The sequence below is a fragment of the Vicugna pacos genome, chromosome 14, assembly GCF_048564905.1.
Source record: "Vicugna pacos chromosome 14, VicPac4, whole genome shotgun sequence".
Taxonomy (NCBI): Eukaryota; Metazoa; Chordata; class Mammalia; order Artiodactyla; family Camelidae; genus Vicugna; species Vicugna pacos.
In genome coordinates, this window is record NC_133000.1 from 60666941 (window position 1) to 60694933 (window position 27993).

The 27993-nt window shown below is 42.5% G+C and overlaps 1 protein-coding gene across 13 annotated transcripts in view; it reads left to right on the top strand.

Moving 5' to 3' along the window:
- The window catches only part of GPC6 (glypican 6), a 1040045-nt gene that overhangs the window by 949392 nt on the left and 62660 nt on the right, over positions 1-27993 (top strand). For all 13 annotated transcript variants that reach the window (XM_072976448.1, XM_031684439.2, XM_072976442.1 and 10 more), the window contains one exon: positions 3359-3502. In XM_072976448.1, coding sequence (XP_072832549.1) covers positions 3359-3502 — 144 coding nt within the window. The remainder of the gene's footprint in view (positions 1-3358; positions 3503-27993) is intronic.

Sequence of the window (27993 nt, forward strand, 5' to 3'; positions counted from 1 at the left end):
CTACAGACTCATTTAACTTAAGACCCTTCCCCCCACATTATTATTCCTCATCTGTTTCTACCCTTATTCAAAATATAAAATATTGGGGTACCCAGGCCACCAGGAAAAAGGCTCTTTGGTCCTTTATAGCGATACAGCCCTAGATTTCAGGAGCCACAGAACTTCGTCTGACTATCCTGATGCTTAGAGCAGGCTCAGAAAATTGTCTGAGATAGTCCAAATGTTCTGCACAGGAATTCCTTTTGTCAACCACTCCACGAAACCCATGTTTTACAAATATTTTGTCCAGCTAACAGATTGCATGTATTAAAAAGGAAACAATTCACTTTGACTTTGTGCGATATCTTAGTTATTCAATGGGTATATGTAGTATAAGTGACATTCTCTGCGTGAGAATCATAGAGGTGTTTTAATTCACTCCCAGACAAAGACAGGGTGAGTTGATGCTCTGGTCTTCTTTGCAAGTTGTTTTTTTTATTTTGGTTTGGTTTGGTTTGGTTGCTTGATTGTTTAGGTTTTGTAAATTTCTGAAAAACTGCTCTTGATCCATAAGCTTGGCACTTCCACATGTAAGGATCTCTCTTGTGACAAGTCCCTTTTTCCAAGGGTATAATAGAATCTGTGTTGAAAACCTTTCACGAATCTTGACACATTGTGACAAGTTTCTATGTAGGTCTCCACCTGATTATGGGGTTAAGTGCTGTTTCCATAATAATTAGAAGTCTGTGTTTTCTTCAACTTGAATCATAGACCCAGCAATTTCTGCACCGAAGCCATCTTCAAAATCCAAACCTGATATAAATAACAGAAAGCTATATTGACTTAACTATGATCTACTATTACAATTAACAGCCTCCAAAAAAAGAAAAAAGAAATCAAACAAGTGGTAAGGTTTTCTGTTACAATGAAATATCTTCCCTGGGGCACGAATATTCTTTCAGGGCATTTCTTGTTCCTTTGATTTAACTTAACCAGGTGAACCAGGTTTTTCCCACTCTCCAAGGGCGAATTAAAAAGCTCAGTTAACTCTTTCAGTGGCCGACTTAAAGAAATCTCAGCATGACCATTAGCATTGTTTTGCTTTAGGCTTCATACTTTTTAAAAGTCAGCTGTCATTTTGGAAGCAATCCAAAACAGCACACTCAACAGAACCCTGGCGCTTTGGAAATGTTAATGTCCCCATCAGCAATGACCTTGCCGCAGGGAAGTGATTTAGGCACTAGGGAGAAAGGGGGCCACTATCTTTATCACACTGGTTTACACCATCAGCTTCAGAAATTGTGTGAGAGAAGAATAATCAATAGTGTGTTAAGACCAATCTCGAGGAATGCCAAGACAAAGTGCTCCCGCGCTGCAGAACGCTGAGTTGAAGGAGAACTGTTGAATACAACAAAGGAGGGATCAGCTGTAGTGGTAAAAGCAGATGAATTGTGTCTCAGGATGGAATTTGTCATTGGGAACGGCACTCAGGAGCCCTCTGCATACTTCAGGGAAACGCCGTAATATGCCTGATGAAAACTGCTTTTTTTAGAGTTAAGCAAGGCAGAATCAAATAACAAAACGGGAAGGAATGAGTTCTAAACATACATGTTTTCGTTCAGAATTGGATGACATAAATCGTCCTGACAAGTTTAGTGAAAAAAGTATCCAATTGTAGAATCATCTCCTGTGTAGAAATGGAAGCAATGTCAAGTTAAACTTCATCAAAACTTCCTGCAAATGTTAGTAGATGTCCTGTAATTCTGGTAAAAGTATTATCTCTTGATAACCAGCACAGAGGACAAAGTTTCTAAAAGCGGCAAAGGAGGTATCTCCCACACCGCCGAGTGAAGCCACCGTGGGAAGCAACTGGCAGCTCAGTCCCGAAGATCATTATCATCGAATGTTTGATTTCCCACAGCAACTCTAATTGTGACACGAACAGCTGTCAACAACAAAATTAGAGGAAACTGTCATTATAGGGGTTGTATCCACATTTGCTTGTCCTATTTCCACACCGTTGCTCAAGAGATGGTCTTCAAAGAATTCTTCCAGTACAGACTTTCATTATTCAAAGGGGGAGACAGTCAAGTTACTTGCCCTTATATGCGATACGTGAAATACATTTGTCATAAAAACAAGGATCCCAAACGAATGTTTCTTTTTTTTTTTTTCACTTTTCTTGTTTGTTTTGGGGGAAGGTAATTAGGTTTATATTTGTTTTATTTTTAATGGATATCCTGGGGATTGTTTGCACATGCATGCTAAGCACGTACTCTACCACTGAGCTGTATACCCTCCCCCAGCGAATGTTTCTTGAATGCCAAATTCAAGTACATAAAAATGTCTGGGACACAGTTTCTTTTATCCTGGAATCATCTTATGGAGAGTAACTATTAAAATTCCTGTTTTTAATACCATCGATTCTCATTATGTGCATAGTAATGTTCTTTAAAGTCACAGCAAACACTGAATTAGCAAATACTGAACCATTGCTCCTACGGGAAATACAGGGTTAGGCTCCTGCAAGCTTTTCATCACATTGTCATCAGTTAGTTCATAACCTTCTTTTATGTGTGTCTCTCCTTAAAGACACCTAACTTGATTGTTGATTCATTAACATTGAACTCGTACACTATAACTCATGTCGAATGAAGTTTATCTAGCACACATATTTTCTCCATGAGGCACATCACAACCTTCTTGTGCTTAGGAGCACCACATAGCACTTCAGCCCTACAGCTGGAGGCCATTTTAAACAGGGAAACTGCCAAGCAAAAGCACAAAGTGAGGGGAAAATTTGGCACTAAATAGACCACATGTTTGCAGCGTGAACACTGAAACAAGAAGGCAGAGCTTCACCTGTTAGACCTCAGCTGGGAACATGCACTTTGCCACTCAGCCATGTCTGCAGAAGGGCTTAAGTTTCCTTTAATTAATTAAATTAATTTGGGGGCTACAAATTAATTTTAGCAAGTACAGTCTCCCCTTTGTATCCGCAGGGAGTGAATTCCAGGAGCCCTTGCAGATAACAAAATCGAAGTTGATCCTAGTTTGGTTGGATTCGCAGATGCAAAACCTGTGGGTATGGAAAAGGTTGCCTGTAAGCAAAGTCACAAAAACAGAATCCATAAATAATGAGGATTGATTGTATACGTTGAAAATAAGTCAGGCGGTATAAGTCAGTCACTCTGTACCTGACTGGGTAATTCTTTCTGTTTTCTTAGTCGTTGTATTTGTTTAAGTTTCAGGATCAGAGTTCGCTGAAGGTAAGAGTTCCATGAAAAATATGGAAGCCATTGCGTTGCACACTACAACGTCACGATCTTAGGAAGGAACTCACTGTGTAACTTTCTTAACTTTTCAATGGTTCTTCCAGGTCTTTCAGGGATGTGGCCAACCCAAACCTGCTCCAGCCCTCAGATCCGCTCGCTCAGCTCCTGAAAATTTTAACACACGGTTCAGGCCTTACAATCCTGAGGAGAGACCAACCACTGCGGCAGGCACGAGCTTGGACCGGCTGGTGAGTTCTCTCGGATTGATGGCCATGGTGGCCGCTCTCTGTTACCGAGGTTAATCTTCAGAAGACAAGATGGGATTCTGAAACAGTTGGTTATAAAAGTCATCTCATTCTTATGTCTGCTTCTGGTCTTAATTGGAATATTGAAAAGTAATGAGATCTTCCTTTTAGGTCAAGAATTAGGTTATTTAAGAAACCTTATCACTATTAATCCACTCATGCAATGCCCAAATTTTCAACTCCATATTTCTTCTGAAATATTCATTTGATGACTAAGTTACTATTTCTTCCAGAGATCTAATTACAATAGCGCATTTCTTATTCATCTGCTTCAGTTATTTATTCGATTATGATATAGTGTAACTTTATTATGAATTTGCTTTATATCTAAAGTTTTCTGCTTGAAAGACCTTGCCAAGAGACCCCAAATCAATGTAACTACCTTTTTTTTTTTCTTTCTGTGTGTCTTTTAAGAGTTGGAATCCTTAGAAATAGTCACTCTCTGATCCATTTAAATGTGTGTCAGGGGACTGAATACATATCTTTGAAGCAATTTGCTTGGAGAATACAACCATAAATGTAATAAACACGATTTTTCAAATGTGTTTTAAAGATCAAATTTTGCTATAAAAAATGAGAAGCTCATAATTTCAAAGAAATACGGCCTGATTGTTTTCAGTGCAATTTATAGCACTCTAAACAATTTATATACCTGGGATTGTTGGTGCTCTTTTGTTGCTGTGCCAATTATCTTGATGTAAAATTAACAGATAAAAGCCTTAAGGTCATAAAACACTTGAACCACATTGGATTATGTCATATAAACTCAGATCTCAAGGGTTTCTGGTTATGAAAATACTTTTATTAGTCACTGTTATAAATCACTGTATCATTTTAGTTAATATCCTTCTACAGCACAGAACTCATAAGATTAAATTGGTAGCATTTGGCCTCAAAGTAAGTACATTAAGTATTTCTCTCTGTAAAAATGAAATGTACTTATAACACAAAGGCGTCTCCACAAAGTGCCAAAGTGCAGGGGTAAGTGGTGTCATTAACCACTGAGTTATGTTATAAATTTATTACTGTTTACTAGCAAATAAAATCCCCTCTTCAGTCTAGGTTTTGAAAAAGGAATCATCTGGGTAACTGCTTCGACTTTGTACTTTACCTTAGTTATATCTCTTCTCTATTCGGTTTCAGGAGAATTTTAAAAATTAGTCACCTTTTTTCTTTTAAACGATCAATTAGATTCCACCAAATGACTAGCCAGTTGTAAAGAAATGATGGTTTCATTAGATTCCATTGTTTGGATTTCTACTGTTCAAATTCCTTTGTATGTCAAGATCCTATTAACCAGAGTACAAATTGTGAGTGTGGGTCTGACCCCTCTCTCTCTCCTTCTTCTTCTTCTTCTCTTTTTTTTCTATTTTAATTGGCTCTAACTTAGTTATTGAAACAATTCAGAATGTTCATAAACTCTGATTTAAGAACTGGGCACAATGCAAGATAAATAAGTTCTAGACAGCAGCTGTACAACATTGATCACAATACTGTATTGTGTGCTTAAAAACTGGTTAAGAGGATAGATCTCAGGTTAAATATTCTTACCATTGGAAAATAAAATTTAAAAACCAATGAGATACATTATGCATTTAGTTAAAACTGCATTGATTTTAAATAATATAATGACATCTCTGACTGCTAATTAATTTTTTCCCCTTTGAAACAGAAGCAGTTTTCTCTCCCAGGAGAGAGAAACACACACACACACACACACACACACACACACTCACACACTCAAACAGGGGAAACAGAGCAGGAAAAATAGTTTTCTCAAGGCAACAGTGTTTATACAACGTAGTATAGCTTAAATAAAACATCAGCACTGAGACTTTCACATGATATTTAAAATCTAGGAGATGTGAAAATTGGAATTTGAACTTTTTTTTATAAAGGGGCTTCATTGGTCATCCTCAAAATGCCCCCAATATAAGGGTCTTGAAGAATCTTGACAAATAGCAAACTGATTTAGGATCTTCTATTTTATGTACCCCCCCAATATATTTAATCACTTTTTTCTGAAAAGAATAGGTAATGGTTAATCATATGATCATGAGGAAAAATAAAAAAAGGACCAAACTCAAGGTGTATAAGGACCAGAGTCAGTGCACAGAAATTTAAATCAGTAAGCCACTTTTATTCTAAAATGTTCTCTCACTGCACATAGTACTTACTTCCTCATAGGTGTGGCTTCAGGCTCCATAAAGGAGAATGACAGTTTTATTAATTTTTTATTCGAGTAAATTCTGATTCTTTCCCAAATTGTAAGAATTAGCAATTTGTAATTCACAGCCAGCCATAAACCCACCTGGGGCTACTTGCCCAGTCCCTAACACTAAGGGACTCTTTCCACTTCCAAAAGAGCTGCATAATCTTATTCTTGAGAAACATAAGCCAGCCTTGAAGCTAACATCAGAATCTCCATTTGCAGCCTTTGGGCCCCCCAAAGCTTTCTTCCCTTTGAAGGTTCAACATAGTTCTGGATGGTGGAAAGGCTGGAGCGGTTACCTTGGCCAGATTACGCTGTGCAACAGTCAGACAAAATCATCTTCACGATCCATGCAGTCCGTGCAATCCATGCATTGGTGAACGGTCCTGATGAGCCTGACATAGATTTCAGCCTATTTGGAATGTTTATAAACAAGTCTTATGTTACCTACTCCTGCTTTAATTTTCCCCTGAAAAGATGTTTCCTGAATATTTATAAGAAGCATGTGTCCCAGAAAAGAAGGATAATTGGAAAAGACTTCCTTGAATTTCTCTGTTTCAGCAGAGAGAAGGCTTCAAAGGAAAGCATCAAAAGACAATCCCAGTCACCACGCCCCTTTTGCCAAAGTGAAAATAACTTAACTATAGGGCTGTCGGAGAGTTGCTTTTGGCTACCATTTAAAATGAGTACCTGTGGCATTAATTTTGGGGTCTGTTGGTAAACGTTCCTGTATCAGTTACTATAAAGCTATTTTTTATGTGAAATGGTAATTATGGGGTTTGTTTTAGAAATAAAGCTCCTAATCCCAATCTAGGTAAACTACTGAAAATAACTGAAAACAAAGCAAAACTCTCTCTTAAATGTGGATCAGTCCCATCCTTTAACCTCTTGCTGCGTTTATAAAGAAGTTGTCAATTCTTCCATCATGAGGAAACATTCCATGTGTTCCTCCAAAGTTACATGGGCATAAAAAACGGTTTAGGTGCAGCTTTCAGACATACTACCATTAAGTTCTTTTTATTAGCCGGTCGTGAATGAATGCACCTGTATAAATTCCACTGCTGACTCCTCAGAGGGTAGCGCAGTCCTTCCTGCCAGCAGCCATGATCTGTTCAAGATGCAAATGCCATCAACTCATTCGGTTAACAAACTGCTAACAAAGACCCATCCTTGTGCAGTCTTTTCCCTGTTCCCAACCCTCACCCTGGCAACCCTCTCTCTCAGCCACTCTTACTGATTTTCAGTTAAACAGACTAGAGGTGATTATTTGATTATTTGCCCTTGGGAAGAGATTGGTTCTCTTCCTTTTTATTTAAATTTATAAACTGTGAATTCTCTTAAATAACTTCATGTAGAACAATGATTTCTTTAAAGAAAATTCCAGTGGACCGTCACTCAAAGTATAGGGTGTAAAAATAAATCAACAGAAAATAGCTCGACTTTTAAGATCTGAGCCTACCAAGGTGTTTCAGAGCATCGTCAGTAACGGACAATTCGTTGTATATCTCAGGATGTTACAACACAACATGCTGTACAGCTCCTGGACACACTTGTGCAGGGGGTGTCATTCATTTTACTCTAGCTGATTTCTTAGAGCAAAAAATGTACTGTAAACTGCGTATCTTAGAGGAGCACACTTTATTAAAGGCAATTTTTTAAAAAATAGAAGGTAATTCATCCAGTTGGCGATGAGTTAGACCATTGAATCTCCAGTAAGTATCCGACATTGTACGGTGTGTGCAGACTCTCAAACAGCCTACTGGTCATTCGGAGGGAGTTTGGGGCGGGGGTGGGGGGAATGCCGCGCTGCAAAGCTGAACGTTATACCTGTGTTGTGCTATTATGTATAGAATAATCTCTCTTTCTTTTTCCTTTGAATTTGTTTTTCCTCTTGCTTCCCAGAGGATTGTGTGGAGGACAATGCAACATAGTGTAAGCTTCGGTCTTCTTACCTTCCTCTCATGCTCATTTGTCTTTGTACGGTCATTCTGGAGAGTTTCTGAGAAATTCCACCTCCACTTTCTCTTTCCTAATTGTCTAGAGAGCGAATTGAACATGGTACCTGACCAGCGGGTTTAGTCACTTTCTCTCGGCTTGGTGTTTGTGGCTAACAACCCTTTTTGGTATTCTTTCCCAATGGTAAGGTTTTCAATCTAAGCTTTGTGTTAAGACTAGCTCATTTGGTGGCTGATTTAAATTCTATCCCAATGTTCAGACTATGTGTAGTCTGCCTGAAAAACTAGCTCTTCCCTGATAAAATATATTGGCTTTTTTCTTCTTGTGCGGAGCGAATAATTACCTCCCTAATAATAACAAGAAACCAACATCAGCTCTCATGCATATGGAGCTAATTATTCCATTAGCTGGGGCATAGAGAATTTAGGAGGATAAAAAAACTTTTCAGTATAGGTTGTTTATTCTTTTTTTTTTTTCCTACTGGAATTTACTGATGTCTTTTGAGCATTTAGGGAGGGAGCATTGGATTTTTTTTTACTATAAAGTGATTTGTATTGGGGATGTGGACAAGCACACCCAGGTTACCTTACTTGACTTCATGTATTAACTGTAATAATCAGATAGTTAAGTTATCCAGTTGGTTTTCAAAATAACCACTCCATGCTGGCATTACCACTTGATAAAGACCTGAACCCTACATGGCATCAGGGACCCAGGAGAGAAGACGCCTTCCACCTGATGAGTTCATTTATTCACGCAGCCCACCTAAGACATAGTGGTGCGACAGGTCTGCCTGGCCTTAAGCTCAGGCAGCGGCAACACTATGTCTCAAATTCCTCCGTTAAAATTCATTTGTTTTCAAAGGAAATTGTCCTCTGAGTAGTTGCCCTATTTAGCATTCCAGCTCTCTGAGTCCAGCAGTTTGGTTAACGGTAGAAAGTTAAGAGGTGAATCTGAAACAGGATCACTCTGAAAGGGAAGCTCTCGAGGAAGGAACAGGGGAGACGGATAGCTGAAGGTCTCGGTGCTCAGTGGGAAGTGGGGGAAGGAAACATCACGGCTGAGATAAGTCAGGCTTCCATGAGTTTGGTCCAGTTGGTACAACCAGACCAGCCCCAGGTGACAGAGGATGTGCCTTCCTCTCCAGCACATTGTCTCAGTGTCTCCCGATGTTCCAGCAGCTGAGCTAGTCCAGTCTCCTAATCTAATGGTTATTATGACCCTTGTAGTTTCCCGCAAGAAGAACGAGGTCCTTGAACATCCTGGCAAGAATGCCAATCCTAATATGATACCCACCCACTCCCCAGGGATGCTGGCCTTCCCTGCTTGCCTCCTGTAATCTTCTTTAACCAGGCCAAAAAAATCAGATGTCTGTTGTTAGATAACACAATGCGATTTCTGAAATGTACTGATATGCCACTGGTGTCAAATACATTGTCAACATTACAATGTAGAGATTTAAGCATTTGCAAAATACCATCGAGCTGTGCGCGTTTATTGTTCACAAACAAAATGCACAGAGCAACTCACACTCTGACGTCGTTTCCTGCCTGATGGTTAGTCCCAGTTTCAGAGTAAAATGCTGGTCATAAAAATGTTCTTCCATGCTTCTTTGGGACCATTCTGGGGTGATTTAGGAAGTCTTGGTTGTAAGGATGCGGGAAAAGTGTCTGTTATTCATTTTAAATTGCCATGGCATTTTCATTGTCACCTCAAAGGATTCTGCATCCTGCTAAATCCACTATTTTGCATCTCAAAAGGATGTCAGGCTGTGTTTAAGGAAGTGCTTTATTATCTAGAGCCTCAGCCACTGTCTTTAGGTGAAACTGATAGTTCTCATGTTCCACCTCGACAGAGACACACAGACACAAACACACACACACACACACACACACACACACACACTCTCAGTCTTTGCTCGGCCTGGAACCTCAGTAGCAACAACAAACCAGATTCTCCACTTTAATTAGTTTTCTGAGGATAAATGGGTCAAGGCCAGATTGGCTTTCAGCCCTCGGCAGCCCCTGAATAAATTATGCCCGGTTCATCCCAGCACACAAACAGCTACTGCTCAATCCACTTCAGACCGTGAACTGCCCAGTGCTGCCTGAACTTGCCTTACCTATTTGCTGCAAAATCCCACTGAGATACCCCAGTTTCATTTTCCACGAACCCTTGGTAAGAGCAGCCGTGAAATCCGGCAAGCTTTCAAGCAGGGAGAAAATACAAAACTTTAAAACCAAACCACCCAACTCACTGGGTCCCGGTTCCTGCCCTTCTCAGGGCAGCATCAGCCTCCTGTGTTGGCCGAGGGGAGCCCCCTGACACAGCCTTCCTTCCGCGTAGGGGGCTTGTGGTTGACGAGGCCCAAGTGGAGACTGTCATAAGACACACATACAAAATGATGGCTTATCTCCAAGACATGCTGCTTATTCCACAGGCTTGGAGGAAGCACAAATCTAATTCAATGATCTGCACAGTTGGAAACCTGGATGGAATGCCTGCTCCTTATGTGGAATTTTCAGCTCACACCCAGTGGACAGTGGACTATTTTTTACATCCTTAGGGAGCTATTCTTTCAGGCTTGTGGAAGAGCAGTGAGACTAGAAGAAGCACAGACCTTTCTTTCCGCTCAGGCAAGGCTGTGTTTAATTGCACTGGGCTGTGTACCATGGGGAGAAATGTACCCCACTGGCTGCGTAACTCCCCGGGAGACGCTGGAGCCCGTTCCGCACCACTGCTTCACGTCACGTCCAGGGCATCATACGGATGCCAGCAATGAACAAAGGTCAGGCCGCACATTTTAAAGAGGGAAAACTTTTGCACAGCTTGATTTTGGTGCACAGAGGTCCGAAATCATTTTGGGGGTAATTTTACCAACAAAACCATTTCAACTCTGTGTTAAACTCTCCTTTGTCCTCCAAAACATTTAAGCAAGAGCTTTGCTGACCTCTATGTCATAAAAATGATATGTTACACTTTCAGACCCCAAATAGGGCTACACAGATTTTCTATCTATTTTATGATATGTTGATAGGCTTATTTTCCCCTTCAAACATGAAAATTTCTTTCAAATTCCTGACCTCAGCTAAACTCAAAACGATGTATTCTGTGGGTATCAATCACCCAATTATGTGTTTATTGAGTTCTTCTCTGTTGCGTAGCACTTAGTAAAACTTAACTACCATGTACAGCTTACATCATCGTAAGTGGTTGGTGCTAACATCATCAAAAAACCAGAGTTACTATTTGGGGAGTAGGGGGACCAACATTGCTTTCAAACCAGTTAGACACACCATGTCTCCTCCTGGGAATACTTACCTAGCATAGAGCCCCATAAAATATTAGCATACAGGACATAAGAATTTGGTTTGGTAACCCAAGGTAGCCTCCACCAATAAGGACTATGTGGAAGGTATTAACAAATGAATCATCGTTGACCAGAGAGGCACATTGAAAACTTTAGACATCTGTAGCAGCTTTGATCTAGACCATATCTGAAAGCTGGTTTTCCCTTCTTAAGCCAGAAGTCTTTGACCACATCTTAAACAGAGTAAATGAAGATGTCGTCGTCAATTCTGAACTGATCAGATGAAAAGGTTCATCTGCTCACTCATTCCTGGTACTTATCCTTTATTCAGCTATCACAGTTGTTTTTGGTGACTTGATTTTGAAAGCCATTCTAAACTGCCCAAGCCATGCTTTGTAAAATAAATGTTCATCAGAAGTACCACTGGACATAGATCTTTCATTAAGTTATTGGGCAGCTTATGGAAAACCTGCAGTCAATTTTTCTCATCGCTGTCTGAGATATTTGCACCACAACTCCCAAATGTGATGTTCAAGCGTATGACACACAGAGCTGAAGGAATGGGGTTTTTTTTTCATAAATACCAGTTTTGATGTATTTGCTGTATAATCAATCAGCTTTTAACTGACTCTGGGGCCTGTGGAATACATTCTAAAGCCCTGGGAATTTGGCTATTCCCATAACATACTTGGACACTCTTTACTGCTAGCAATAAACCTCAGGCATAAACATTGTAGAGAAAGCCAGATGAAAAGAACCTGCTTGAGTGAAAATTGACTTCCCTTTATATATGTTAAGGGTAAAAGCATATCTGAAATACACAATAGTTTTATTACTTAAGCTCATTCATGGTCATTATCGTCAAAGGCTCTGACTTCATGGGTATTTTTTTGCACCTAAAAGGCTGGCCAAGCTATTTAAAAAAAAAAAAAAAAGACAGGTTGACAGTAAATGAATGAACCTAGCAGCTGTAACAGCACCACTATATTGTTGGCTAACATATAATTTTTTAGAAGTTGGGTTTGTGTAATATCTTTAGAAGTTTTTCCAGTACTGTACTGATCTGGCTGGGCCAAGTTAGGCACTGAAGCACCTACAAACAACCCCCAAAATGGCACACAGAAACACAAGTTGATTTCTTGTTCGCACAAGCACCTGGCTTGGTGGTGGGTCAACTGCACGCGATCATCACCCTGGCTCCAGGACCCACGGTGACAGCAGCCCTTATCTGGAGCCTTGCCTGTTACAGTGGCAGGAGAAATAGAGAATGTGGCAGAGGTGGCGGTTAAAGCCTCCACGTGGAAGGGGCACAGCCCACTGATTCTATCTTGTTGGCCAAAGCCAACTGCTGTCAAGCAGGTATGTGTGCCTCTGTGCCTCACATAGTGAAAATGGACGCGTTTGTGAACAAAAATATTGCCAACCACAAGCACTGATGACCAAGGCAAGATTTTTAAATTGAAAAAAAAAAATCTATTCCATTACTCTCTTCAACTCTAAGACAAGCCTTATATGAAAAAAGAAAGAAAAATCCATCATTTATTCAACAAATATTTATTGTGCACTAATATGAGCCAAGTATAAGTGGCTAGAATTTAATTGAAGGGTTCATGATACTTTGGGGGATGGCAGACAAAGCTGGCTCTAATTTACATCACGTACTGGTAAAGATTGCATTTAAAATTTTTTAGAAATCTAGAATTCTAAGTCCTTATTACAAAGGGAGTATCTCCACTGCCCTAGAAAACCAGCATCTCTTTCTAAGTCAGGTTGATTTTTAGCATTGGATGGTTATGTGTCCTACTTGAACTTGGGTTGGAGTTCAATCATAATTCAACCCGAGCAAAGGAGTCCCACCCCAGTATCTCACCAAGACAGTATCTCAAAGGGCAATGTAGAAGCTGGTGCCAATACGTAGGAGAAAAGAGCAACAGAAAAACGGATGAGCAAAGACTTTTTTTATTACCGGCATGTAAATGTCTTTCAGATTCAGACTGTGTATTTTTTAAATGAGCTGGATACCTCGAGTGCTGCTCTAGTCTCGCTTATTGTCATGTTTGCTTAAGCAAAGCAATTTTTCTGCTCTTTTCCTTTCTGGGTCAACCTAGTTGGAGCAAATCAAATTGTTCTCTCTCTCCCTCTTCCTTTCATACATCATCATTTAAGATCACCAAGAATTCGAGTTCCGGAACCTGCCCTTGTCTCCTTGTACAATATCTGTTTATTTCTGAGCCGCATTCATGAAGGAGAACACTTTTCACAGGTTCATCAGGGAAATAGCACAGGCTGACAGCAACAGCAAACTTACCGACTGTGATGGGAGTCTCAGCAATGTGGGTGCCATTGCTTCTGCGTGGAATTATTTGCAAAATCGGAGAGCTCTGATTCAGTTGAAAGAAAAATTACAGTATAAACTCATAAAGGGTTTTTGTGTAATGAGGCAGGAAAATAGTGATTTTGTAAGTTTTATTCTAAGGGATTTTAACCTAGGAAAACTCCCAAAGCAGCCTGAACTCATTTCACTGAAGAACACTCATCTCTGCACTTGAAAAAGCCCTAGTGTTTCCTTTGCTCGCTCTTTGCAGCTCCTTGAGTGCTAGAGAAAAGGGGTAAACAGGAAGCAGCCAGGCCAGCTCTGGGAGGAAAACATGATGGCAGCAAACAGTCTCCTCACATAAAATCCAAAAACCCGGGGGCTCACTTCAGTGAGAGACATGTCCTCACAAAAATGTGTCCAGTTACTCAGGAAAATCTCATCTTCTTTATACAGCAGTCTTCAAGGAACTAGAAATATTTCATTAGGATTTTCATGGTGGCGTCTCAAGTAAAAGAAACTTCAGGGGGGAGGCTATAGCTCAGTGGTAGAGCATGTGCTTAGCATGCACGAGGTCCTCGGTTCAATCCCCAGTACCTCCACTAAAAATAAAATAAATAAACCTAATTACCTACCTCCCCAAAAAAATTAGGAACAAAAAAAAACTGAGATGATCCTTTAAAAAAAAAAAAGAAACTTCATCTTGTTAACCTTCATCCTCTTTTGAAAAATAAATAAAATATCTCTTTACAGTATTTTCATTTAGTTTTTTCTTTAATGAAACTTTCATGGCTCGCTCTTCTTTGTTTGTTTATTTGTTTTTGAGGGGTTGATTATGTCTACTTACTTATTTATTTTTTAGAGGCGGTTTTGGGGATTGAACCCAGGACCTTGGGCATGCTAAGCATGTGCTCTACCACTTGAGCTATCCCCTCCCACCTTGATAAAATGTTTTTTAAAAGTTTTCTTTCTCCATGACTTTGGACAGTGAGAAGGTAAATGAGTCCTTAGGATTATTTTTTGAAGACACTGACTTTGCATAACTCTGATCATGGTGTGACAAGGAAGAATTGTGTGTGTGTGTGTGTGTTTATTTTTTTAATTACGATATGCTTCTTGTGCCCAGAAATAGTAAGTGAACAACCCAGAGATCGTTACAGTTTATTTATCCAATTGTAGCTGAAGCACTGATACTTTACAGAAACCGCTGTGATGCAGCACTCATTACCTTTTAAAATTCAGAGACACTCATTTGTGAACAAAATGTGACCGCCAATTTCCAGCGCTTCCTCATCCCCTACATCAAGTCCTGCCCTAAACTTTCCCTCCCACAGAGAGGTGCCGCTGCTCTCTGCTTCCTGGAAGGGTAGAGGGGAGAAGATGGAATAAGATGACCCTTTCAGAACAGTCTTCAAATCTTATGTATTTTTGTATTTTTACTGATTTTTTTTTTTTTGGTAGACTTATCCTATCAATTACGGGAAGAAGTATTTCACTGTGCAGGAAGATTGATCTTTTTCTCCTTGTAGTGCTATTTTTGTCATATCATTTGAGCCTAGAAATATAGTTACAAATTCATCTTCTAGGCAAATTGACCTTGCCATCATTATATAGTGATCCCCTTTCTCTGACAGTAGTAGTTGTTTGCCTTAAAGTCTATTTCTTTATAATATTAACATAGTTACACCAGATTTTTTTTTTGCTAATATTTGACAGGCATACCTTGTTTCAGGTCTTCACTTTCAACCTTTCTGAACTCGTATGTTTTAGATATGCCTCTTATAAACATCACATAGCTAGATTTATATTTAAATCTGGACTAACAATATTTGTATTTTAATTGGAGGAATTAATTCATGGAAATGCATTGGAAATGCTAATTTAGCTGTGTTTATTTCTTCCATCTCATTTTGTGATTTCTATTTGTCTCACCTATTGATTGAGGATTTTTTTCTCATTCTACTTTTTTTTCTTTTAGTGTTTATTTGAAAATGTCTTTGCCTTCATTCTTGGACGACATCTGTGCTCAGTAGGTCATTCAAGATGGACAGTTTCTATGAGTACATTGCTACTTTGATCCCACTGTTTTCTGGTGTCCATTGTGGCTGTTGAGATGTCCACTCTCTGTCCTCCCCTTGTATTTTCTTCCAAGCTGCTTTTAAGATCTTCTTTCTTGTCCTGTAATTTTATTATATTGTGTCTAGGTGTAGATTTCTTCTTTTTTGTTTTATTTATGTATTTATTTATTTATTTTGCTTAGAATTCATTGGGCTTTCTGAATCTCCTGGTTAGTCTCTTTCATTATTCTGGAAAACTCTTAACCATTATCTCTATAAGTATTGCCTCAACCCAGTTCCCTCTCTCTTTCTCGACTCTTTTTCCATAAGTGATAAGACAGACATGTCAGATTTCTTCCCTCCATCTGTTGTGTCTCCTAACCTGTCTTTGTCTCTTTCTACATTCACAACCATTGATTGACCTCCACCCCTCAGGTGATGACCTCTCCCTTCTGTCGTATGCCGTCTCCCATTAAACCCACCCACTGAGTTTTTAACTTCAATGATTATATTTTCATTACTAATGTTTATTTAGTTCTTTTTCAACTATGCTTAGTCCTGTGTTCAACAGTATCTTACTCCTTATTCACATTTCTAAATCCTACCTTTTTCTTTCCTTTTTAAAATTTTTACTCTTTTTATTTATTCATTTTTTTTTTAACAGAGGTACTGGGGATTGAAGCCAGGACCTCATGCATGCTAAGCATGTGCTCTACCACTGAGCATTTCCCTCCCCACTAAATCCTACCTTTTTCTATCTTTGAACACACTTACTTTACACTTTGCATCTGATACTTCTAACATCGGAAATGTTTGCTGGTCTCATCTGGTCTTTCTACTGGCTTTCGCACATGGTGCTTTGTTTCCTTATATCTTTTATTTGTTTGTTTCTGTTGCTTTTTTATGAGCTTATATTCCTTTTAACTTAATCAACAGAAAGTCTTTGTGGCCTGTGGTGAAAGGTATTTCTATTTCACACCCATACTAAAGATTTAACTCCTAGGAATTCCAGGTTTTTGTGATATCAGCTGATGGCCTTGGGGAAGCCCTGTGCTTTAATTGTCTGTCCCTTGCCCCTCCCAGCAAATTTATTAAAATCAAATCTGCAGATCATCTGGGTCTGGGAAATGTCTTTAGGGCAAAAGCCCACGCTGGTACTCATGTTGTCTTTTTCTGGGTTCCTATTTTCACTTAGTTTTTGATCTTTGAGGATTTCTTACTATCTTGCCAACTTATTCATTCTTCTAAAATTTGTTTTCTATACTTTAGGTAGCAATATTAGTTGGTTTTAGCTGAAGAGTCGGTCAGAGGATCTAGTTTTCTATACTTCCCTAGAAATGTACAGAAATATACACACACAGGTCCACACAGGGTACCTTCCTCCACCAGCTGTATATTAAGACCCTTTGATGTGGTGAAGCACCGTACCACTTTGGATCAGGGCATTGGAACAGTTTTTGATCCAAGCTCTGTTCCTGATCAGTATTCCAGGGAGTCCTATTTTGTTGGGTGTATTATAGTTGCATGCCCTAACCCCATCTTCAAGGGCTGGTACTGTTCCAGGTACATCCTTAATTTTCCAGTCTTTAAGGTCAGCAGCCCCATCTCAGCAACTCCAAAGTCTCCCAAACCAAGCCTGTGCCCCTACCTGACACAGGTACCAGACCCAAGCTTACAGGGCTGCAGACCTCTCCCACACTCCTGCTGTTGGGTTTCCTTCATGAGTGATTTCATCCAAAAGACGTCACAGGTAACCAGAGCCAGTCACCTTCAAAAAGGCAAATGCAGGTATAACCTTCAACTTGTCTCCTTGTTGGACCTGGAAAGATTCTCCTCCATTTAATTTCTGACCTGGGTTAATAGGCAAAGAGAATAGTGACCAGAGCTGGATCATCTGGGGAGGTATTGTGGAATGTCCTTCATGAGCAGCGGACCTCACCTAACTGCTCAAAACCATTTAATCATTATGCTCCAAGCTATGGTGATTACTATGTTTTGAACCCAATTGAAATATACATTTCACAGTATAATAATAACAGCAATAATCATAATAAATTAAAATAATAAATTTTATAATAATCATAATCATAAGTTAAAATAATAAAATTTAAAATATATAAATAGCATTTTAAACTAAGAAACAAAAAATAATAATTTAGTATCATTTTTCTTAAAAGAACAAAGCACCTTCTAGAAGGAGGCATATTTGCCAAGTGGGTGGACAGGCCAGGTGCTCGGTTCAGACAAGTAGCCGCACTGGTCCCCGATGGCGGTTCTGCGATGGATTGCAGGACCAGGGTGCTTCCAGCTCTTCAGATGGGAGGCTCTTCTACAGAACGCTCAGAAGCCTGCCCAGGCCAGACTTCTGGACCTCAGGGGCCAGAGCTAATTCCTGTGAAATGCTTGGATACTCTGGCTGAAAAGGCTCGTGTGGCTCACAACTGGGTTTCATTCATCCTTGTCCTGCCCCAGGCACACGGGGCAGGCACAGGTAGAGCACATATGGAGTGTCTGGTCTCCCAAAACGTGCCTCCGTGTTGTGCAAACGAGGACAGCAGGACTGAGAAAGAAGCCAACGCCACACTGTTTAGTGATGGAGCGATTACCTTACTCCTCCTGCCCCATCCGACCCCAGAGAGAAGTGCACCCCAGGCCACCAAGGCGCAACTACTCTTTGTTTCCACATGGTCGAGCTTAGATGCCAAAGCCAAGGCTTCGGAGGTACACAAGCAGAGTTCAGACTTCCATGTGATCGTGAGCCAGCCACCTAACCTTGCTGTCCCATGTTCTGATCCGTCAGATGGAAAACAGCAACAACAAAAAGCAGTACCCGTGTTCTCTTGTTTTAGTGATGCTGGTAGCCAACGTGCGTAAACCTCCTAGCTTAGCCGCTGTCTGCGTTACGCGTATTTATCACTAAAGTTACTCCTTACATAGGGGTCGTAACAATACACTAAACCTGGCTGTTATTATTCATCATCTACTTTCAAAGATTTCCATTATTCATTGGGATTTCGGCTTTAACACAAAGCCAGTAGGTAAAGATTCCTTTGCCCAGCCCTTGGTGTTTACAGAAAGTGGCTGGTCTGGCGTCATGCTTCCGCACTGGCGACGTGAGAAGGCTCCGGCTGCTTTGCGTGGCGCCCTTCGGGCGAGTCGCGGAGGCCAAGACGAGGAGGAAGAGCTGACGCCGCGGCTTGCGCGCTGCTGCCGAGGAAGCGAGCGCTGCAGCGCCTCTGAGACTCGGTGCGCAGCCGGGGGACAACGAGAAGTCCCAGGGTGAACATCGGGGAAGCTGATAAGAGATTCGAGTTCTATAAAAGTATTTGGAAAGCGCACAGCTAAACGGTGGATGAAAATAACCTAGAGGAACGACGGAGTCCGGGCAGGGGGTCGGGCTGGGGGAGGGGCGGAGCGGCGAGGGACGCTCCCCGGCCCGGGGGCGCATCCCCGAGAGCAGGGCACGTCCTGTGGCCTCGCATCACCGCCCGGGGCTGCCGCGGAAGGCTGTCTGAAAAAACATTCAGGCCAGGGAAGGTAGAAATACCGGCGGAGGACACGAAAACCCCAAATTAGGTGGCTGCGTCGGACACGAAGGTGAAGAGCATTTGAAATGGCCTTTTTTTGTTTGTTTTTTTAACTCGAAGGTGAACACAGGGACGAGTCATCGGCAGTAATTTAACTGTAAAAGATCGGTGCTTGGAGAGCAGATTTGACCACAGGCAATGACAAGGAGTAAAGGAAGGCTCTTGCAGCTTTTTTCTCTTCCCCCATCCTGACCTCTCTCCTTTTAAAAATAAAAGGAGAAACAGAGGCACAAAGTTACGAAGTTTAGCACAGTGACATAGGAGCTAGAACAAGGGCCCAGGTTTCTTATTTGTATCCCCACTTACGTCCACCAGATTGTCCCACCTGCCTGTCGCAAAATACAACGGAGTTCCAGATTGACACGGCAGCTGCTTCACAGTGTCTCCTGGTTCGGTACGCGAGAAGAGGGTACCGCATTTGGGGCGCGCTTTAGAATAATGGACCAGGGGTTTTCACATACCCTACCTGGTTTGTAAAGCTCAAAACAACTGGAAACAGCTATTTGATGTTTATCTTGAAGAGACTTCCAGGGCCTGGCTTTCTGTTTCCCAGGGGCCTAATGTTCCAGTCCTCCGGGTGTCTGTGACGTTTCCGCTGCCATCGAAGGTCAGACAAGAGGGGAACAGGCATTTCAGTGGGTTTATTGCTAGTTTGTCTCTTCTTGGTTGTTAAGATCCTATGTTTGGAAAAATAAAAAAGGGAGAGGAAGAGGGTGGGAGGAAGGCAGGCAGGAAGGAAAGCACTCTTCTTGTCTTACATGAAGAGCTGTTTCTGGTGCCTCGAGCAACTGCACGAAAGTCCATGTTGAAGCCTGAGGCTCCCTCAGTGGGGGAAGAAAGGATCTTGGTGAAAGGCTGGGTGGGGCAGAGGGCCTTGGGGTCTGGATGGTGACTTGTGTGTTTCCAGAAGATTCCTTCAACTCCTAAGTTTGTTTGTCATTACCTTGCTGGTACTTTCTCAAAGGCCGTCGCTCTTGGGAGTTTGGGATTCAGGGTCTTCATTTTGTAAGCTCTTCCTGTACAGTGATAGCATTATCAGGTAAACGATTTGGGGTTGACCTGATGATTAGGAGTAAGAGCAATGGTTCTATTGATTTAAAAGGATAAGAGGCTTTCAGCACATTATTTAAAATGCTTGTGGGAGTTGTATTAAGTCCCTCCAGGATTACCGGCTTTGGGTAAAAATCCTTATTACATATTTTTGTCTTCTGTGTCCAAATCATGCATTATCTTGAATCACGGTCAGTAATATTTCAGTCACTGTGACGCAAACAGGACTGTGATCTTTTCAGAAACACCCAAGCCATGTTTGGCTTTGGGCTGGCTCATGCCAACTCTAAAAACAAGATTGTTTGTTCAGGTAAGCAGTGCAAGAAGCAAATGAAGCCTGAGGCCACGATCCTTTCAAAAGTGCTGGCCAACGCCTCCCTCCTCACCATGCTCGGCAAGAGTGAGACAGCGTGCAGCCAAAGTGCTGCATCCAAAGATCCGACATCACTGCCAGGAAAGACTAATTCAAAACATTTGCTGTACATTCAAGGGTCCTTAGAGTTGGAAGGATGTTAAAGCGCAGCTACTCCAATACCCTCACTTTACTGGTGGGGATGCCAGAATCCAAAAAGATGAGGTAACCGATGAAGAAATCACACTGGCTTAGTGCTTAGATATTTCTTTGCTTCTAAACTTCAACTCAAGTAATATCCAGTAATGCATTTTTTTTTAATAATGTCACCCTGCTTGTAGTAAGCCTGTTTTTAATTCTATTTTATTCCACTAAGATCAGGAATCTTTGGCACTGAGATATATATACATATACACACACACACATACTAAAATAGAAAAGCCACAAAATTACAATCATACACACACACAAAGTAACATTGAACTTGTTGAATCCACTGCCACAAAGAAAGTAGATCTTTTTTTCTCTCTTAATAAATTAAATTTTCAGACAAGTTTTAGGTTCACAGCCAGAGTTAGCAGCAAGGACAGAGAATTCCCTTATACTCTGTGCCCCCACCCACACACCGCCTCCCCCACTATCAGCATCCCACACCTGGTGGTACCCTTGTGTCTTTGTTTTGTATTTTACTGCAAGGTTGTATCTTTTGGCCAACATCTTCTCAATTCCCCCCACCCCACCCCCAGCCCCTGATAACCACCGTTCTACCCTCTGCTTCTACAAGATTGGGTTTTTTAGATTCCATATGTAAGTGGTAATATACAGGATTTGTCTTTCTCTGTCTGACTTATCTCACTCAGCATGACACTCTCAAATGCTTCAGTGTTCCTCTACGTTGTGGCAAACAACATGATTTCCTTCTTTCCCGTGGCTAAATAATATTCCATCTTGTGTGTTTGTGACATATATAATATATATATAAGCAGATATGGTATATATTTACATGTATACACACATATATACCTTATCTTCTTCATCCATTCATCCACTGATGGACACTTAGGTTGTTTACATATGTTGGTTATTATGAATGATGCTGCAATACGCAAGGGAGTGCAGATATCTTTTCGAGATCCTGTCTTCCTTTTCCTTGGATATACATCCCGAAGTGGTAGAGTGGGATCATGTCGTAGTCTTTTCTTTAGTTTTTTGAAGAACCTCTGTACCACTTTCCATAGGGAACTAGTTAACCTTCCCACCAACAGTCCACGAGGGTTCCCTTTCCTCCACAGCTTCTGCACTCTTCTCTCTCATCTTCGGGACGAGAGCCATGCGCGGGCGTGAGGTGACCCGAGTGGTACACTTGTCATAACCGATGAACCTCCGTGGACTGTCCTGTTCAGCCAGCTGACCTTGAATTAGCTGGCAAGAGGAACCCCATCTCAGATGCTGCCGTTGTTCTAGGGGAACCACAGAAAAAGCGCTAGAACCTTGCGTGAGCCCCTCCAGTGTTCCTCTCTCTGTTGAAATGGGGGGAAGCGAAGAGCAAAGCAGATGAGTGAAAGCAAATGAGAAAAATCTCTGCGTGTCGCTCCAGCCTGCAAACACCAGCATTCTGTGAGTCATGACAGTTAAGTCAGAGGAACTCCTCCCTCCTCTTATGAGACCCTCCAGAGACGTGTGGGAAAAGGAGAGTCTACGTCCAGCTCCTGCTGCTATTTCATCAATGGTAACTCTCTCTGGGGACATTCACATCAAAATCACATTTGCAGTTCAGCGTCTCCCAGCATCCATATGAGCCAGCAGACGTTCACAGTCTACCTCCAGGCTCACATATACCCAGGCGTGAAGCGGGGAAGGGAACATTTCTCTCTCCACATGCCATGCATAATTTTAAAAAATAAGGGCCCACTGCCTTCTGCTGGAGCCGGCTGTTTATGTAGCTGTAATATTGTTTTACTAGCCGTGTTGGTGGAGGTGCCTTTTCCCTCCATGTCAGCGGAACTGCTGGGCGGATGGGGCTGGGGACGCTTGGAATCTCATGGAGGTGATTAATTACTGAGCTGCTCGCCACAGATGTTCTGCTCGTCTCGGGGCTGTGGGCCCCTTTCGTCTCCTCTTGGAGGGAGAGCGCCCTCCCTCTGTCTTTCTCTCCTACTCCATCCTTTGCATTCACAGTTCTCCCCTTGCCGCCTCCCGGCTGTGGCTTCTCTCCTGGAATTCTGAGCCATGACCCAAGAGAAAAAGGTGTTTTCATATCACGCTTAATTTACTGCAGTCAGAGCCAAAACAAAAGCAAAACATTCTGAAAATGCCAAGCACTTGGGAGGAACGTCTCCTCGCTAAAATGACACTTCCCTGTGATCTCAGACCCCTTTTCAATATTCTCACTGTTACAGACACATCGGGTGGTCCCATGGACTGAAAATACAGATTCAAAAGTGAATGGGTCATTTTCTTCTGGGAGCAGTTTTTTTGTATTTGTTTTTTTCGCCTGATTAGCAGAATGTGTGATACCAAGTAAGCCCCGTATGTGTGATCCCTGAGTCTTGTAGAGCTGAATCTAAGTGCAAATCATTTCACATATGTCTCCCTTTCCTTCAAGAGCTTCAGTGCCTCCTTTGCTTGGGACAGAGTTTAGCTGAGAGATTTTCTGAACGTGAGAAAAAGCAGGGCTACACTGCACCCCCGGGGACTTTAAAATGACTCCTCCCTGCCGATTCTGCTGCTGGAGAAAACAGCAGAGGGTTCTCTTTCGCGCTTCCCAGAAAGACATTACAAAACCAACCGAGAAAGATCTGTCCTGTTGTCTCAGACGCTCTCTGCACTAGACCAGCATTTCTGAGTACGTGGGATGTGGCTCGCCTACATCAGAAGCATACTGAAATACAGACTCCTGAGGGCCTACCCGGAGAAGTGGGGTGGCCTGGTCCGGAGGGGCTGCTGATCTGGGAATCAGGACACCTGGTTCTGGTCCCGTTTCTGCCCCTGCATCACTGTGGCCTTGGACAGCACAGTTCCCTCATTTATAAAAGGAAGTTGTGAGGTCCTTTAGAGCCCCTGGTCCTGAGCTGCTGTGTGAGTGCGGAATGTGGGCCCAGCGGGTTCAGGATCACACTTTGAAGCTCCTGAAAAAGAACTCTGGGGGGCGGAAAGCTCCACTCTCCTCTTTCCATAGAAAATGGAGCCCTCGGCATTTTATTTCTGTTTCAGAATATCCAGTTCACGTCCTTGAGGGCATGGTTCCAATTTCTTTGTGGCCCAGAAGGGAGTCCGAGAGGGACAGAGTGAAGAAACTCGATTAAATTCCCATAAGAATATCCCGAAAGAATAGAGAGCGGGCTGGGGGAGTCATCTTTGAATTTAAGCCTCTGAAAACATTGAGCAAAACTCTGCGTTCTCCCCGCACGATCCATGTGAATGAATTTTCACATGAGTTCGGTGTTCCCAGGACCCATCGGACCCTGGGCCCCTCACATCCTCTACCTAAAAGGACAGAAGGGGTTCCCAGGAGTGAGGCTGCATCTCGCAGTGCCTTCCGCAGCTGCCCTTTGCTCAGTCTGGGAGACGCCCAGTCCCCCCCAACCCACTACTTTCACTTCCTCTTTTAGAAAAGATGTCCCGAATTACACACCACAGTCTTCACTAAGGGGAAGTTTATTTTCCACAGGATCTGCAGCAAGTGAGAACGTGGATCTGACCTTGAACCACTGTGTTTGAACAATAGTGTAAATGCCACTGAAGTCCATGTGTTTTTCCAGGTGAAAACAGCCTTCCACTCACAGGACGCAGTCAGAAGACCCAGAAAATCTTGGGTTGTCCCATAATTTCCCCAAAGTTGTTTCCCCCCAACCCCTTCTGCTTCTTCCCTTCCCTTGATCCTGATCAGGACAGAAATCCCTGGGTCAGAAATTTTGCCCATTCTTACGGATACGACTTCTTGAACCTCCCGAGAGGCAGACAGGAAGCCAAATGTGATTCCTCAGCCTCTGAGATTTCATCACGTGGTGGTTCATCAGTGCATCTGAGGATGCTGCATATCTTTGATCTGCGATCTGCTTTCCGAGAGGCTCCTTTGCCACGCGGCTTTTACGAGGGAAGAAAGAACATAAAGAGGGATTTTCATGCTGGGACAAAGCTTGTGCTGCGCTGCCTCTGCTGCGCTGCCTCTGCGTCCCTCGAACGGCTCTGATGCCCCTGTGTTTGACCAAGTTCAGTCTCATCTCCCCTCTTCTCCTCCTCCGTCCTTTTTACTGTTTTCCTGGAAACTCTCCACCCTCTGCCTGTGTCCAGCCTAGTGATAATTTGTAAGACCATTTTCAAACATTCTACCTCACTGCAGACCCTGCTTGGCCACCTACCACAGGACCTTGGGGAGGTCAATTAATTTCTCTGAGCCTCAGTCTGGACTCTACATTCAAACTACCTGGGGAGCCCTAATAAATACTGCTGTCTGGGCCCTGTCCCCAGAGATGCTGATTCATCTGGTCTGGGGCTGGCCCAGCCTCTGTACTTGGAACTCTCCTCGGGTGTTTCCGACCACTGCCCTAGGTCCTCGTTCTTCAAAGGGAGGGTCTTAGGACAGACAGCAGCGTCAGTATCACCTGGGTGCGTGTTAGAAATGAAGACCCCAGACCTACTGCATCAGAATCCGCATGCCAGCCAGACCCCAGGTGCATCAGCCCCGGCAGCACAGCTCTAATGCCTCATCTGTTTAAGGGGGATGGTGGTGCTTACGATGGGCAGAGCTGGGTGCTGCAGGTTTGTCCCCATGTCATCTCGGAAAGGTGCAGAGGAGAAACTGGGTGTCTAGGCTCTTAAGCCTGCTTCCCGGAGCTCTGGTGCGTGACCTGGTGGGTTTGTTGGGATGGGTGGTTCTCTGATGCAATTTTCTTTAAAGGCTGATGGCTAACTTCTAAATGACCCTGTCAAGTGGTTCTGCAAGTTTACTGCCTCCCTTTGGCCTGAGAAATTGGACTTCCTCCCCCCCAAAAAAAATTAATAAAATTTGCCTCCTTTTCCAATCACATTTTAGTTTGATTTGGGGGTGATAATCAACTCCGGCTGGCAGACTGATTTGAGGAACAATATGAAGTGGTTTTCAGGATGGGGATTGGTAGGTAAAGTAGGTGAACCGGAGGCTGAATGAGTGGGGCTCACGCTGCTCAGGGATCAGCAAACTACGGCCCACATGCCAGGCCTCCTATTTTCATGAATAAAGTTTTATTGAAACATAAATAAAACTCCCGCTCATTCATTCAGGTGTTGTCCATACTGCTTCACACTAGAATAGTAGCAGCGAGCAGTCGGGAGAGATCATAATAGCCGACAAAGCCCAAAGTCGTATTTTCTATGTTCCAGAGGCTGATAGTAACCTTTCACAGAAAACATTCGCTGCTCCAGGGTGAGAGCAACCAGTAAGTGAGGCCAGCGTTGGGTGTGCACTGGCCACCTGGGCCCATTTGTTTATTTGGTTTCATGGCCCAGCCTGTGCCCTAATCCCACGCAGACAGTGAGCAGCTGTGTGCTCACAGCAGAGCCAGCTGGAGGGCCCAGGATGGACCCGACCACACTCTGGGAACAAACAGGGGCAGAGAGATCATCTTTGTATAGAGACCGCATCACTCGTCTGTCGAATTGGTGGAATTGTTGCTTGAGTGGCTACCTAGAATGTCCCCTTTATAAGGAACCGCATTTCAAAACACTGTTGGAAGAGAGCTCCACAAGAAAACCCCGAGTTAAACACAGAAACACAGAATTTCCAGTCACTCTGGAAGAGCAAGGATGCTCACCTAGGAAAAGTGAGAGGTAAACGGGCTTGTCACCAGGCTACTTCAAGAAAGCAATTCCTTCCTCAGGGAAAATCTTTAGCACCTGGAACATAGACATTAAGCCAATTTGGATGGTATCTTAGGGTACCTCAAATAAAAGCGTGTCTTCTTTTCTATCTTTGTCCTCTTCAGTGGACTGTGGAGAAATCAAGGTCACATCAGGTCTGACCTCTGCTCTCAGGCTGAGCATCAGTAATTGCTAATCATGCAGCCCTGATGCTCTGTGAGACGGGAATGAGAAGGGAGAGGTGGATACCAAGAGGCAAAAAAGAGTCTCCCCACTTCGGGTTCTTGAAACCAGATGCTCACTCATGTTTTTAAATTTAATTTTGTTTTCTCTCTCATCATTCTTCTGGGTCCCTTGTCTTACCCTAGTTGGGTTTCTGTTTCTTCCAGTAGGTGCTTGTGAGGCCAAGAAGTTGGCCATGAGGGAGCCTAAGAAGGCTCGTGGAGGGCAGCTGGGCTGAGCTGAAGTGCAGCAGTTGGCTCTTGCCGAATTCCATCCAAATGGTGTTTCTAGAACTGCAGTGGTGATGAGCAGTGAAAGTTCCAAGTTGGTGGGGGGAAAAAAAAGAGCAAGAGAAAGATACTAGCCGTCTTGGGTCTAACAGATTGTTCAAGTTAGATTCTTGCTATTTCATTTTGCAAGTTTTTATCAAAATGGAAGATGTGAGGTCTTTGCATAAGCTCTCCGTACACAGTTTTTGTTGCCAGCTTATTCCCTCTGGCATGGGGCTGGCTCAGCTGTTGGTCCCCACCATGGGGATTCCAAAACAGGGCTGATTCTGCCTTCAAGGCAGAACGTGAAATGTGTACTTTAAAGATGTAGGCTGGCTTGATAGAAACAACGAGGCCCTTTTGTCAAGACATTCTAAGAAGTAGATTATTTTTCCCAAAGCTTTTTTCAATATCCTGGATGTTCTATAAATACATAAGTAGAATCAGTGTGGTGGTTCTCACTGAAATGACCAACAACGAGTCTTGCTATGAGTGAATTTGATGTCAGATCGCAGGAGAAGTAACAGATGTGAAGATCTCTGTTTACAAGAAAGGCACTTTTCTCTCTGACCACTCCATGTGAGTTCTGAGACAGGGTAACATTTTCTTTTCTCTGTGTGTTTACAGGAAGTTTCTGGAAATCATTGGGAGGATTCTGTACATGGCGAGATTTTCCCAGGGGCAATAGATGAGGGATTTGGGGATGAAATTGGTCTGTGCATCAGGGATGGAAAAGCATTCCAAGCTCTTCATATGCTTTATGAATCAATATCTGTTTGCATTACCCTCTTAATAAAGCAATGAGCCAGGAAGCCTTGTGAGCCACTGAAGTTAGCTGTAAAATACTCAAGTCTTCCTTAATTTGGGGCTATACTTTTTTCTACTTTATTTATAACTTTGAAGTTTTCAGTAATCATAGTTTCTTGGCTTTTTTTTTTTTGCCTTTTTCCAGATTTTGCATTAGATACAGGCATGGCCATAAATCTCGCTTAAGGCCAATGGATGTAGCATCTTGTTATTAACGTTCAAGTGTGCAGGCTCTGAGCGCCAATCCTGGGATGCCGAGTCAGGCATAAAGCTGCAGCCTGAGGGGTTTGGGGGGGTTCTTCCTCCTGGTCAAACAAGGATAAACCCAATTTTAGAGCCCGGACAGTTCCTATCCCTCCCTGGGGTGCACCAAAAGGAAACAAGTGAGGTGGTCTCCAGTTCACTTCTTGTATTCTCCTGAGAAATTGTGGCCAGTCAAAAAAATGAAATGTGTCAAGTA